Raw genomic sequence first — 15,686 nt, forward strand, 5'->3', positions numbered from 1 at the left:
CTTAATTTCTGATCTCAAATGGATTTCATTGCTTTTTCATTTAAAGTTTTGAGTGATACTTTAATTAATCAAAATTGTAAACAATTACATATTTCAATTGAAATATTTCATTTAAAAAAGAAATACCAAACGTCTATAATTTAAAGTATTTCCTTATTTTTCTCTAATCATTAATTCCCTAAAAATTTCCAATAAAACTTAAATATTATATAAATAGCTTTCTTACTTGTAAGTTGTTTAATACGAGCTGCTCTGGCAGCTTCCAGTTTTCGTTCTTCTTCCGTTTCACTGGGTACACCCTCATCTATTAAAAATTTAAAAAAATTTCAATTAATACATTTGAGCTACATAATAAACACAGAGTATTAATAAATTATATATAATTTATAGATTTTAACATTAATATTAAAATCTGATATTTGAAGACCTAAGTGGAAAACTTTCCAATATAATTTAACTTCCATGTAAATATGATTTAACCTTAAGCCTAAAATAATAATTTATTCTACTAAGTGTTTAAAATTTTTTTTTTTACATTTATTATTTTTCTTTTAAATTTTTCTCTGCTTAAACTGGCTTCTTCCAAATTTTCTAATATGTTTCATTATTAAGAGTGCAGTTCAGAAAAAAGTTTTCTTTTCCTTGTTTTTTTGCAGAGAATTGCATGAACAGATTTCCTTATTTACTAAACAAATTAATAATTTGAATATTTTTTGTTTCATTTTAATCATTACTGTATTCAATTGAACACAGTATAAATTTTAAAGCTAAAAGTATTTTTAAAATGATTGAATTTCTTTGAAAAAATTTTAAAAATACTTACAACTATAAAGATTTAAATTTGGAAACCAAGTTCAATGGAAAAGATTTCAGAGAATAAAATAGAACAAATGTATTTAAAAATATAATTAGTAACTGAAATATAGGTTAACATGGAGTAAGTAAAACCCATTTATTATCTGAAGAGAAAATTAAGCTCGTTGCTACAGTTCTCCCATAAGTACTATAAAATGGGCAAACTGTATGTCAAGTTTAAAGTATATAGACAACAATGTAATATGTACCCATTTAATGATTAGGATATATACTACATAGATATGTTTCAATCTTATATCCCATGCTTAGAAAAAATAAATTCCTACTAGTTAACTATATCTTTAAAGTGAGAGTAATAAACATACATTTACACATTTTCACTGAATATACAATATACAAAATTGCACAAGTAATGGTTGTTGATTTTTTATAGTTCTATACAAATTATTGAAATTATTTTACACACAATTTGATTTTTCTGAACAGCAATAGGCAAACAACTAAACTATCATTGATTCATTTTATATTCAACTGGAAAATTTTAATTTAACTGTGAAATTTAAATGAAGATGATTAAAATTATTTTACACACAATTTGTATGCAAATGCATCAAGCAAACTCTAATTTGTCTATACAACTCCTATTTTAGTTGTGATAAAGTTATATAAAAAGTATAGCAATTAATATTCATCAAGCTCAGTACCTGATTTATCATCAGGCCTCAGAGGCCTGATGGCCATTTCTGGGGGCCCCCTAAATGTTACAAATAGTTTCTCTTTGTGTTTTTTTAAGAATTGTTTATTAGATTTATAAGTAAACAACAATTGAAATAAATATAAGCTCAAATTTACTAATATATAATAATTTACTTATGTTACAAATAATTTAAGAACACTTATTAAACGACAGGCAAATTTTGTTTAAATTAAATACCAGAGAGCCCCTGACAGTTCAGTGCCTAGGACTCCCCCCCCCTCTTTCTAGATCAGTCCCTGATTAAGCTATCTGAAATGTTATTCAGATGATATTTAAATAAACATAAAAATCAAATTATATAACTCCTTGAATGGAATGAAATCAAACAAATTAAGTCAAATTAAATTAAGCGAAATTTAAGAAAAGAGTACCTTCATCAGGACACATATCAATAGCTTCCCTGATCGCATCCATCCAAGCTTTTTGGTCTTTAGGACTTTTGCAGAACAATTCAATCATCTCAGGTTCATTAGGATTGGATGATATTAAGTAAATGCCTCGACTATCTTGCCCAGCTTTTTTGCGAGGGAGTAATTTTTGAAGAGACACAATTCCAGGCTAAAATAAGATTAAAAGTTATGAAATATATTTATAAAACTTTCTTTTAAAAAGAAAAAAAAAAGTAATGAAAATAAATCTTCTTACTTTATTTTCCAAAGATGCAAAAAATAATTTTTGGTTATTTTCCTGAAGGAAGAAAACATAATCTGACAGCAAGACTGCAATAACATCTAAGTAAGGGGAAAGTACACAAATTAGAATTTGATAAATAATTGACGTAATGACGAATTGACGTAAAAAGCATTCAAATTATTCAGTTAGTAACATAGTTATTTCTTCTTAATTTTAAGCACCATTGTATCATAACAATATGAACTATATGATTATTTCGTAGAGATTAACAAATAAGTTTTTGAAAAAAACAAACATAATAAATACTTACCAGGAATGAATTAAAACAGACAAAGTATAAACTCAAAAAAATTAATTAAAAAAAAAATATGTGGGTATTTTTGAACTGACTGAAAAAAAAAGTTTCCACGATTGTGTTAAGAAAGTACTTCATAATACAAAATGCTATAATAAATATAAAAATTTTTATATACAGCTACAACTTAAACAAATTTAGAACACATACAAAAAGATATTAAAATGCACCAAGCTCTTATTGTATAGATTTGTTTTTTATATAAGCGTACAAAAAAAAAAAAGTTTAACATTTTTCAATCATAAAATAAATCTTTAGACACATGTAACAGTTAAAAAAAAAATTAACAATGAAAACATTAATACATTTTATCAAAAATCAACCACTGAACAAAAATCAACACTTTTATCAAACACTGAATTTAATATAATAATAAAAAAAAATTTCAAACAAAACCAAATTATCATACATAAATACTTAAACACAAGTTAATAGTTTTAGCTTGAAAATGCTTCTGAGACAGAGAAACTATTTATTAAGAAATTAATCATTTTAACTAAAAATATCAAGATTATTCGAGATTAATGATTATTGATTTATCAACTGATATTGAAATATAAATTACTATGTCTTGAAAGTTTAATGAACCAAGTGTACCACTACAACTAAAAAAGTTAAAAGAAAAGAAAAGCTTAATTTTTGATACTTAATTATCCATTTATTGTAGCAAAAAAGGTGGTTGTATCTAAAGATAATAAAAGACCAAAAGGCTTGTTCAAAGAAACATTGTATGTAAATACACTTTCAAATATGTAAAAAAAAATCTGACTGATTATTTTACTGATTAATATACCTCTATCTTAAGCAAGTAAAAATATTTATTACCGATAGTTTTTCCTCTAGGACTCTTCCAAGAGACGGGACCCTCTTTTCTCAGCTTTCGATTACAAGCTAATAGATCAGATTTCTGAAAGGAAAAAAAATATATGAAATGAGCTTTTAAAGCAATTCATTAAAATCAGTAGATTGAATATCCAATGGATCGCATTATTTTAAATTTACCTTGAATTTCTTCCCTCGATAAAATACGGTTGTTTTGGCGTCCATTCTATTGAAAATTTCTAATAATCTAATTTCTTTTTCTTTATCAGCTACCTGAACATCAACACTTGATATAATGTCCTAAAAGAAGTATGTTAATATTTGAAAAAAATCCAAAAACAGATAATTTAAAATCTATGGATAATCAGGATCATATTTAGTAATACCATACTGGTTATTTAACAAATTTCAAAATTATTAAGAATAACCTCTAAAAAATCACAACAATTAAAACATAAAAATTGCTCATGTTTAATTCTTCAAAAATGAAAATAGTATTTGGTTACTTTCTTGAAAGAAAAAAACATAATCTGACAGCGAGAATGCAATAACATCTATATTACGGGAAAGTATACAAATTAGAATTTGATAAATAATAAAGTTTATTTAGAGTTAGTAGACTCAAATTAGTGCTTAGAAAACATTATGTTCAGATAGAAACGGTATTCAACTGCCTCTAATTTAACACACGAAAAAATATATTAAAAGCAATTCCCCCATTTATTAATGAACTGATACTTTTGAATTTTTTTCATTTTATTCAATGCAATATGCTTTATAGAACTAAGTTACCAAATTTTAAGTTTTTTCCAAAAAAAGTTTATAAATTTAAGTAAAGTTTAAATAATACAGTATAATTTCAGAAATTTGTACTGATTGAAAGGTTAGAAGGTCAAGATTTAATTAAAAAAAAATTGGGACTTTAAATGTTACTTATGTCAAATGAACAATAGAAATGTCAAAATTACGGGTCTAAGATAATACGAAAAAATATTTTCCATAAAAATTAATGCACTTTTCCGGCAGTTATTCTGCTAAATTTCTATATGATTTTAAAAAATCTCGATATTTTAATACAATATTCCAAAAACGCAAATATCATGTCATTGAGTCATATTTCTTGATGTACCAAATTTGATTCGATCCACACAATTCACATAATCTTGACCTTCACTTTTAGGACTGATTACCACATGAATTTCATATCTTAATATTTTTAATAGGATCTTATTACAAAACACAAATTTCGAACAGCTTATTTTGAGTAAACACTTTTTGATATTCTTGATTTCATTTTTCATTTGGTTTTCACTAAAATTTTACAGGTGTTATTGTTAACCACATATTTTTTAAGAGCTCAATATTTTTTACATGAAATCGCACACTTGTGTAGATAATTTTTAATGCCATTCACAATAATATCACTGTTAATTTGTTAAATGCTTTTTCTGGTTCTAATGTTAAAGATCTTCATATTGCTTTTAAAATTGATTTTTTAATTTCATACAAACAGGGCACCACATTTTCTTATCTTTTTTCCAGTTCAAAATTGATCTTGCTAATTTTTTCTCATCACAAGTTTAAAAAAAAACTGTTCCGTTTGAGTTTATGCTTGCCGTTTCATGAGATTATGCTTACTATATTGACATACTGAAAAGTTGGTAACTAAGTTCAACAGAACACATTTCAATAAAATTAAACAAATATATTCGAAGATATTAAGTAACTTAATAAAGGAGGATATGCCAATTCTCCTAAGGCTAACTCAGAAGAAGTCGAATCACTTTTCTTAGCTGAAGAGGATTCTTACTAATTAATAACAATAGAACCAAGTTCCTATGAAAGTTGAGCTTTGAGTAAGTAAAAAAATAAACTATTTAGGCACACTTTAATTGTTCTTTGTTTCTTATGTAATCATTTAAATATTGTATGATTTGATAATAAAAAAAGGAAAAATAATATTTAAAAAAAATGAGTTCAAAATGTTCAGTGTAGAACATGTACATGCACATTCAGTGTAGAACCTATACATAGTACAATGATAATAAAGACGGGAAAAAAATGTTCTGAAAGTATTGAAAATTTTTATGTAAATACTAACTTTAACATAAGGCAGAATTGATTCCAGAGTTTCTTGTTCCTCTTTGTTATCTAAAAAAAATACATAAATGTTATTAAGATAAGTTGAAAAACAGGCATGAAATAACAAGTATAATTAAGAGTTTAATACCTTTAGCTGCCTTTATTAATGACTCTAAAACTAAAAGATATTTTGTTATTCTTTGGGTGACTAGAAGTAAGCATTCTGGTATTCCTCTGGTTTTACACAATTTCTTAGATTTGCATTTCTGAAAAAAAAGAATTAGATAAATATTAGACCTTAAAACTTTTATAATGATAAATAGCAGCGTCATTAATACACTATTACCTGATATGAAAGCTAAGATCAATGAGTAACATAAAGAATATATATAATAAGTAACAAAGCATAGTTATAAAAATTTTTGAAGAGTGTAAAAAATCAATTAATGAATACTTCTTGTAATAATGAATATAATTAAAAAAATATGTTATTAATTTTATAGAGCAAATGGGATTTAAAAACATAATATGATAATGCATCAAATGAAATATACAAAAATAAGCAGCATTAGTTTTTTAAGTTTATAAAAAATCAGCTAGTGCATTCTTCAAGCAAAAACTCTTTCATTTTTTAAAAATTAAGTAAATAATCAACCTTTTTAAATCAAGTTTTTAAGGAGTCATATATTTTTTTCTTCTTAAATTTCTTTGCATCTAGTATTAAGAAAGAGTAAACCCAACTTTTTAATCAAGTTTTAATTTAAAATCAAGTAAATAATTTTTAAGAAGGAGTCATAGATTTTTCTTTCTTAAATTGGTTTGCATCTAGAAATGATCTTTACATCTAGTATTAAGAAAGAGTAAACCCAACTTTGATTTTTATATTGCTCTTCAGAAATAATAGTTCAGAAAAAACTATAGTTCATAACGATTATCAAAGCCTGGTAATTGAGAAAATAAGACAAATAAAAAATAAATTGAAAAAGAACATTTGAAACACTTCATGGGAACCAAAACTATAAACAAATCAGTGTAAGAAATAAATAAAAAAGCTCTACAACAAGCATTTATACCTTAATAAAATTTTGAAATTTTCTATCACTTTTTAGCATGTCTTTATATAAATTAAGAGACTCCATATGTTGACTGCAAAACTGACCATAGGCAAATTTCATTTGTTCTGCTTTCTGGTCTTGAAACTATGAATTACAAAAAATATTTTGTTACAATAAATTGAGAAACAAATACTTTTTTTTGTTATAAAAGGTTTTTAAAATGTTTACCTGATCTTCTAATATATCTACAATGTTATCTATCACAGGACTTTCGCTTTGACGTTCCCTTAGTTTGAGAAGAAAAGTCATATGTATTTCGACTAAGTCACTTAAGCAAGGAAACAATCTATCCACCAACTCACGAGGTACATTCAATTTCTTTATCATTCCCTGGTGATATACCTATATAAATTTTAAAAAAAAACCTTATTGCAGTAACAAAACTAAGATTAGCACACACTGGAAAAAAAATATCTATTTTTGTTGATTTAAAACTAGAACACATTAAAATTACAAAAATATATGCAACAATATTAATTTCATACAATAATTTATTATATAACATTTATGTAAGTGTAAGACATACCTTCTGCATGATTTGTAGAGTAAGACAATGATGTTTCTCTGTTATTATGAGCTCTGAAAAATAAATAAGTTAATATTAGTTTGAATTATAATTAAGCTCTAGTACTTTGAGAAACTCACTATTAGGATTGAACAAAAACTTTTCACACAACAAAAGTAAATTGATAGCCAAAATGCTCAAATTATCATAGAAGTTCATTGTGTCGCCATTTCGCAATTACAGATGGAATTGCGAAATGGCGACATAGTGAGCTGGTCATTATAAGCATATACACATTATTAATTTAAAAAAAAAAAAACAATAATTTTTAGGAATATTTTTTTTAAAAACTGCTTCTCTGATTTTATTTTTGTTCTCTAGTATGGTAAACAACATTGACGTAGGATAATTTTTCATTAGATGGTCTTGTTATATAATCATCTTAATATAATTTTGTTTTCTTAATATGGAAGTCTTCATTTTGTTTCAATTTCAAGCTTTCCATTTTCTTTCCGAATTTCTGCATCCTCTTCCACCGCACTAAACAACTAGCATTAAAACTGAAACAAGTTAGCAACAAAGAGTAGAAAAATCTTAACAAATTTCAGCAACATGCAAAATTTTGACCAAAACAGTTTTTGATAGCAGTCAAAACACTGAAGGTTGATTTCATTAAAAAAGCTGTCAAGAAAGGAAATAAGGTGTCACAGTATACAGGGGTCTGTCTAGGTTTTTCTGAGAGGTACCTATTTTGTGAAAATTTATACATAATTTGTGAAAATTAAAAATCACATTAAAAAATCAACACAAAAATAATGGTTAAAACATGGATTTATCATTTCTTACGAGACACAAAAATAAAATTTTAAGAAAAAGTTTTTTGTGAAACTACAGTTTTTCCTAAAGTTGAATTTGTGAAGGTACCGCTAAATGATAGTAAATTTGACTTGGACAGACCTCTGGTATATATGTGGTCAACTTAAGGCATATTTATTTGAAGTGCTAAAAATAGCAGAATATTTTCTTTAGTACAGAGGAAGATAACTTAGTAGGTGATCGGTTACATATGTTTGCCTTAAAACAAGAAGGGTTAAGATTGCAAGTAGGAAATGCGATGAAATAAAGGTTGATCTTTATTTTTATATATTGATACCAGAAACAAATAAAAATGATTACTATTATTCCTCTTTTATATAATATTTCTCATTTAAACAACATAAAAATACATTTCCCTTAAAAAAATTTTACCAATAGTAAATGTACATTTTGATAGTATCTTAGAAACTTGTGAAAATAGCAGACTTCTTATAAAATGCTGTACTTGTTAATATGAACTTTTACTATACAGAAATCATTTATGTAGTTCTTAGTCTATTTTTATTATCTATGAGCAAATTATTATTATTTTGAATTCATGAATGACAACATACCATAACAAAAATACAGAAAATAAAAAAAATAATACCATGAATTGCTTCCTGCCGCTTGATTTCTCTGTCCTTTAATTTTTTAATAACCTACAAAATAAGAAAATGTTTAGGAACCAGATACAAACCAAATTTACAAATTATGTACATATTTTTAAGTCCAAGTGATAGATAATTTAAAAGGCAAGTTTAGCAAAATAAAAATTTACAGAATTTTAGACATATTTAGGCCTAGTTCACTAAAAATCAGGACAGCACATTACAAAAAAATTGGGAGCGTTAGAGTAGAGAATACACATAAAAGAATGCTTCTAAGAAGGGAAAATGGCAAACTAATTCGTTCCACTTAAATACAGACAAAACTTTTTAATTAAATTTGTTTATTTGCAATTCGGGACAACTGAATTTTTTGCTTAGTGCCTAGAATATTGTATAAAAAATACCATTAAAATATCGACAAGTTAGAATTTTTTGCATGAATATCCATAAATGATTGCAATGAAAGCCTTCACCTTCAAACAAAATTTTCTAATGCAGTTAAAAAGCATTTTGAGTATTTATACTTAAACATTACCTATTGTTTCGATACTCTCACAATGGTATTGTCAAAACTGAAGTTCCTAACTATGTCATTAATTCTACTTAAAAACATAGCAGTGATTAAGGAAGCAGAAAAGGCCTTAAAAAAATTCTGATTGTGAAAAATTGCTTCGGTACTCCATCAAAAAAATTTTTGACAGAAAAAAATGTGTTTTGACTCAGTGAGAACAAATTTTGACTTAGAAAAAAAGACTCAGTGAAGCAATTAAATTAATCAGCCTATTTTTTAATAATGAATAATTAAGCTACTAAATTGACTGTTTGATTGTGATTTGTGAAATTCATTATTTTTATTTATTCAGCCGAGAGAGTATATGCAATTCAAATTTATGGTTATTTTGAACTTCCAATATTCTAAAGGGAAATTTTATCCCCTAAGAATTCTAAGGGAAATTATAAATTAACAATTTTCAATTCCAGAATAACTTAGTATGGAATATAAATTCTTAATAGCTTCCATTATAATTTCATTAATGGAACACTAAACAAAACATAAAAATTTGGAGCCGAAAATTAGCACTCTGGTAGTCGAAGAAATGGATAAACGACACTTGGAGTACATAATCCACAGACACATTTTTCTGGCTTGTATTATCAACAAGAACTTTAGTAATAATTTGTTCTTTTAAATCAGCCATGTTAAAAAGTAGTAAAGAAAATTAAACAAGCATTTGTTTTAATTAAAAATTCTTTTTGCAATCACAGAACATATTATGTTTCAGTATACAGACAAAAATCAGAAAACTTAGAGCAAAACCTAAAAATCAAGACAAATAAAGAAAAAAAAATTTTTCTTAGCAGAAAAATTAGAAATATCAGGGTAACTAAGAAACATAGAATAAATATTCAGATTTTTTTAAAAGTATTTTTTACGAAAGAAATGCTTAATAACAATGAAAAGAATATAAAATAAAATATCAAGTGATAAAAAAATAGAGTAATAATTGAACTCTGGTCACATAATACAAATTGCAAACAGCTTTAAATGAATAAAAATAGCAATTACAAAGAATTCTACTAACGTTTTTATCAGCAGCTGAATTCCATGTTTCAGCCTCATCTTCAATTAATCTGAGCATCTGGTTATCCTCTAAATCACTAATTTCAACAGCACCTACAAGAGAAATATATTTATTTCATTAAAAAAAGGTTTATAAAATCCCTAATACTACAATCAATAAAATATTATGTTTATTCATTCATCAGTAATTGTATCTGTTGACTGGCTACTGTTTGTAAAAGTAAAAATACCAATCTAAGAGGTTTCTACTTTGAGAAGGAGTGAGTGATACATAAAAATATGCAGGCTTAAACAATATTTCTTAGAAGAGAGAAGGCCTCAGCACGGGTTACCATAAATAAGAAATTCGATCCTTTAGTAGTCTAAATAAAATGACATCTTTTGTATTTTTCCTTGCTAAACAGCTTAGTAGCTCGAATGTAGTGACATCTTTCTTATTTTTCCTCCACTGCACAGTGTTTGTTCGTTCCGTCCGACTACTAAATTGATCTGTGTTGAGGCTCAAAGCAGACATGTACTGAAGGTCCTCGGATATGAGAAAATATAGTAAAACCTATGTAAAATGCCTTAAAAACATTAAAATTGTTTAAAAATAGATTTTTAACTTGATTTTATAATATTAACTACTTTTAAAAATTACTGTTTCTGTTTATTAAAAAAATACAAGCAAATATTAAATGTAGGTTTCTTAAATAAATTTCAAAATAATGAAAAAACAATTCCCCTTAGAAAAAAAAAATTCTTCCCATTAGCATTCCAGTCCTATAATTTTGTAGCAAAAAATCAATGTAAAAAGTGCGCAAAGACAAAAGAAATTTATCTACATGAGATCAAAACATTAAGGGGGAAAAAAACTTTAAAAAGTACACCATATAACTCTACACCATTTTTCCAATTTAAAAATTTAGGTATAATTGAAAATATAGTAATTATAGTAATAATATTTACAAAAGCTTACCTTCATCTAGAGACTCCATAGAAGCAGAATTGATTTCTGTCATGCTATAATAAAAGAGAAAGTGTTAATTTGCTATAAAGGTCGCAACGAATCAGAAATATAGGGATAAAACTAATATTCTCACAAAGTAAGTTTATATGGAAAAAGAAAACAAAAATCTTGGCCAAAATTAAAACTTTTTTTTCATGCAAGTAAACTAGAATCTTAACAACGAAAAATATGTTAGAAACATTTATAAAGTTATTAGTTTTTTAAAATAAGTTGGAAAAAAACACAGTAAATATTTATTATTATAATTTTTTTTTTAAAATTATTAAAATTATGACCGTCATTGATAGTATATTGATGAATATTTTATTTTAAAAGAATAAAAAAAACGTTTTCTGTTTCTGTTTTCTGAATTCTAAGCAACATAATAAGTATATAGAGTTGTATATATATATAATAGAGTAAATTTAAATAAAGGAATTAAAAATTTGCTTAAAAACATTCAAAAAATGAAAATAAAAAAGGTTCTTTAAAATTCCTAGTTACATAGAATTTAATGGCTCAACCATTAAATACATTTTGCAGAAAGTACTAAAATAAAAATTTTGAAAATTGCATTTTTCAAAAAGACAAAAACCAAAACATTATTGTATTTTTGTCAGACTTAAAACAAAAAACTTAAGAACAAAACTTTTAATAATAAACTTCTATTACCAAAAAACACCATACCCTAGACTTTTAAAAGTGATGCAGCTTGCATTTTAATGAGTACACCAAGCATAAGCACAATAGCCAGTAAGAAAATGGTCAAAATTTTGACGCACAACAACTTTCCTTGCTAATAATACAGTGATAAATTCTGCTGGGTGTTAAGAAGCAATTGAAACTTGTATTGTCAACCAGCATAGGGCATTAAGTAAAATTTTAGCATACTTAGTCAGAAAGTGGTAAAAATTTTGATCAGTTAAGCTCTTTTTGGTGTCGTAAATTCTGCTTTTAATGTCCAGGAAACAATGAAACTAGTATTGTCATCAGACACAAAGCAAAAAATTGGGGGAATAAGAGCAATAGTTCATCAGAAAACAGTTAAAATTTTGAGTAATAATAAAATTTCCTATGGCATTAAATTCTATTTACAGCTGTTAGGAAATGATTAAACCTTGCACTTTTATCAAACAAAAAATATATTTAAAAAAATTTTGAGGACTCAAGTTAGTCACAACTTTAATTGACAATGAATTCTATTTGGTAAAACAAAAAATTACAATAAATATTGTTTGTTAAGGTCAGAAAACAAATGAAACTTGTACTGTCATTCAACATAAAGCTCCAATGAGGCTAGTGAGAGTGCTCTAGACAGTTGTAAAGTAATGAAATGCGTGATTAAAAGAATGACACAAAGATTAAAATATAATAATAATAAAACATACTTAGACAACAATTCCACACTTCCATCACCATCTTTCTCTTCACTAAACATTTTACTGTAATTAAAAAAAAATTAGTTAAAACACTATTTAAAACTATAGCAAACATAGAAGGTTTAAAGACAAGATCTCATAAAATATTTTAATAGCATAAGATTAAAATAAATAAATGAAGGAAAAAATAATTGTAATTAGGAATTTAATAATATATAAAAATCAGGAACACTGCTAGAAAACTGCATGTTAACATAAAGAGGCCATTATTTTTTTAAAAGTGGTTGAAGTCCATTTCTTCTTTTATTAAGATAAATAAGTTCATGTTTGAACCAATTTTTAAAAAAATGGCAAGCATGAACCAATTCAGGAAACTTTAAGAAAACATACTTAGTAGAATATTATTATAAATATGAAAAAGGGTATCTAAATCTTGCTTAAAATATCATAAAATTATTATGCCTTTTTTTTTCTTTCAAAAATCGAATTATACCACTTAAATAATGGCTTAAAATGTAAAAGAAAGATTTAGAAAATTGTGCACTTACTTAAGATTAATAAAACTAGATCTTGAGGCTGCTTCTCCAAGAGGAGGTATCTATATTCAAAATAAAAAAGTATAAGTAAAAAACAATCAAATGCATTCAGTTAATTAGAAAATCCCGCCCCCGATAAACATTGATAGGGGAGAGTGGGGGGGGGAAGCGGGTACCCAGGGCCGGATTAACCTATAGGCACACTAGGCACGTGCCTAGGGCCTACGAAAAACTTGGGAGAAAAAAATTTGTTGACAAAAATAATTTAGCTTTAAAAACAACAAGTGTATTTTGCACAAAATTATGAAGATACAAATAAANTCTTCGGCCGGCGAGGATCGAACCCACGACCTCTTGGATATGGGCCCAGCGCCCTACCCCTTGATAAACATTGATAGGAGAGAGTGGGGGGGGAAGCGGGTACCTAGGGCTGGATTAACCTACAGGCACGTGCCTAGGGCCTACGAAATTCAGGGGCCTACGAAAAACTTGGAAGAAAAAATTTTTTTGACAAAAATAATTTAGCTTTAAAAACAACAAGTGTATTTTGCACAAAATTATGAAAATACAAATAAAAATATAATATTTTTCAGTAATAAATTATTTTGCAGAATCTTATGATCTAATATATTACTTTTTTGCGATTTTTGGATTCAACGAAATCTTGTATTATGCTGTCGAATTCCAAACTACGCAAAATGTCGTATTCAATGGACATAAGTGCGAGCGATTGCAAACGATCTTGATTCATTGTTGAACGCAAATAATTTTTTATCAATTTTAATCTGGAGAAAGATCTTTCTCCTTCTGCATTTGATCCAAGAATCGACAAATATATTCTTAATGCAATGTGAACGTTAGGAAATTAGGAAATTCCTACGAAATTCAGGGGCCTACGAAAAACTTGGAAGAAAAAAATTTTTTGACAAAAATAATTTAGCTTTAAAAACAACAAGTGTATTTTGCACAAAATTATGAAATTACAAATAAAAATATAATATTTTTCAGTAATAAATTATTTTGCAGAATCTTATGATCTAATATATTACTTTTTTGCGATTTTTGGATTCAACGAAATCTTGTATTATGCTGTCGAATTCCAAACTACGCAAAATGTCGTATTCAATAGACATAAGTGCGAGCGATGCCAAACGATCTTGATTCATTGTTGAACGCAAATAATTTTTTATCAATTTTAATCTGGAGAAAGATCTTTCTCCTTCTGCATTTGATCCAAGAATCGACAAATATATTCTTAATGCAATGTGAACGTTAGGAAAAGTATTCACAAGTTTATCTTTAATTTGAGCCTTCAACATTTCTTGTGCAGATTTATGTTCATATAAATTTGAAAATAGTAAAAATTCATCTACAAAGTTTTTCTCTAAATCGGATGAGTAAATTTTCACCAAATTTTGCGCTTTTAGTTTAATCTCAGATTCTGACAAATTTTTGTGTAATTTCCTTGTAATTCGGGTTCGATAAAACATCGATTAATGACACTTTTTGGTCGATCCAGAAAACTGGGAAATTCAGACATCCGGGATAGCGATGGTCCCGAGCATCCCAGATAATTGGTTCTCTACTGTATAAATATTTCTTGTAATTAATCTCACTATCAATTTCACTGTTTTCTTTGCTGGTTTGTTGTTGTATTGTTGACGTGAAGTGTTTACATAGTTATCGATCGAACTAATCATAATGGTATTATCGATATCAACTGCAATATCGGCAGTATGTCGGTATTGCAGATAAAGTTCGATAAACAAATTTGCAAATTAAAATCCATATCAATAAAAATGTAAAAAAAAATATGCAAGAAAATTTTAGCATATATTTTGAAAAGAGGGGAGGAGTGGGAGAATGAGGGGAGGGCCCAAAAACGGCTATGCCTAGGGCCTACGAAAGGTATAATCCGGCTCTGCGGGTACCTCAATTGTGCTGAAATTAGTTCAGTTTTCAAGCAGACAAAATCTGAAGTACATTTTATATAATAATGATGTAAATTGAATGTGCAATGAAGATAGCTCTTGAGATTTTGAAAACAAGGTTGAAATTATAATTACCTGTAATAACTGCACTTAACAACAGAGCAAAGCAAACGGAAATTTTTGTGAATTTATGATGGAATCATTGCGCACCGAGAACATAAAAAGTTATTACTAAAATACGAAATTCACTAGTCATAACATCATATTAATGATATCATAATTGAAAAAAAAAAACACCACGAGGAGATAATGGTCGTGAAACAACAAACAGCTGTCGTAAACACAATCTCTAGATGATGGAGATTTACGATAAAATTGATGCAAGTTGAGTGTGTCAAATAATGACACCTTAAATTCCAAATACACGCTAGACACATCACATAGCTTAAAAAATATCAGAATAAGAATTTTAAAAAATGGAAAGGGTTGAAAAACAATGCGAAAACAATGTGGCTTCATAATAGAATTGTTCTGAATCAAACCCAATGAAAAGTGACAAATCAAATTCGAAGTTCACATGTCGTAAAAGATTACTGTAGCTCATTAGCGAGGGAATATGATATTTGTTTCACAAACTATTTACACATTTCAAACTAATAAAGATTAACACTCTTTGAAGAAATTTTTTTAAATGATTGAATATTTAATGTTAGAAAAGA

The 15,686-nt window shown here is 26.8% G+C and overlaps 1 protein-coding gene across 14 annotated transcripts in view; it reads right to left on the reverse strand.

Moving 5' to 3' along the window:
* Positions 1–15,686, reverse strand: part of LOC107454046 (rho guanine nucleotide exchange factor 18) — a 254,780-nt gene that overhangs the window by 14,727 nt on the left and 224,367 nt on the right. For all 14 annotated transcript variants that reach the window (XM_043048253.2, XM_043048256.2, XM_043048255.2 and 11 more), the window contains 15 exons: positions 13,049–13,098; positions 12,510–12,563; positions 11,092–11,135; positions 10,135–10,226; positions 8,551–8,602; positions 7,107–7,159; positions 6,749–6,922; positions 6,539–6,664; positions 5,614–5,731; positions 5,485–5,534; positions 3,564–3,683; positions 3,387–3,468; positions 2,219–2,304; positions 1,945–2,131; positions 227–304 (listed from right to left, as the gene is read on the reverse strand). In XM_043048253.2, the coding sequence (XP_042904187.1) occupies positions 227–304; positions 1,945–2,131; positions 2,219–2,304; positions 3,387–3,468; positions 3,564–3,683; positions 5,485–5,534; positions 5,614–5,731; positions 6,539–6,664; positions 6,749–6,922; positions 7,107–7,159; positions 8,551–8,602; positions 10,135–10,226; positions 11,092–11,135; positions 12,510–12,563; positions 13,049–13,098 (1,366 nt within the window). The remainder of the gene's footprint in view (positions 1–226; positions 305–1,944; positions 2,132–2,218; positions 2,305–3,386; positions 3,469–3,563; positions 3,684–5,484; positions 5,535–5,613; positions 5,732–6,538; positions 6,665–6,748; positions 6,923–7,106; positions 7,160–8,550; positions 8,603–10,134; positions 10,227–11,091; positions 11,136–12,509; positions 12,564–13,048; positions 13,099–15,686) is intronic.

This window comes from Parasteatoda tepidariorum, chromosome 5 (genome assembly GCF_043381705.1).
Source record: "Parasteatoda tepidariorum isolate YZ-2023 chromosome 5, CAS_Ptep_4.0, whole genome shotgun sequence".
Classification (NCBI taxonomy): Eukaryota; Metazoa; Arthropoda; class Arachnida; order Araneae; family Theridiidae; genus Parasteatoda; species Parasteatoda tepidariorum.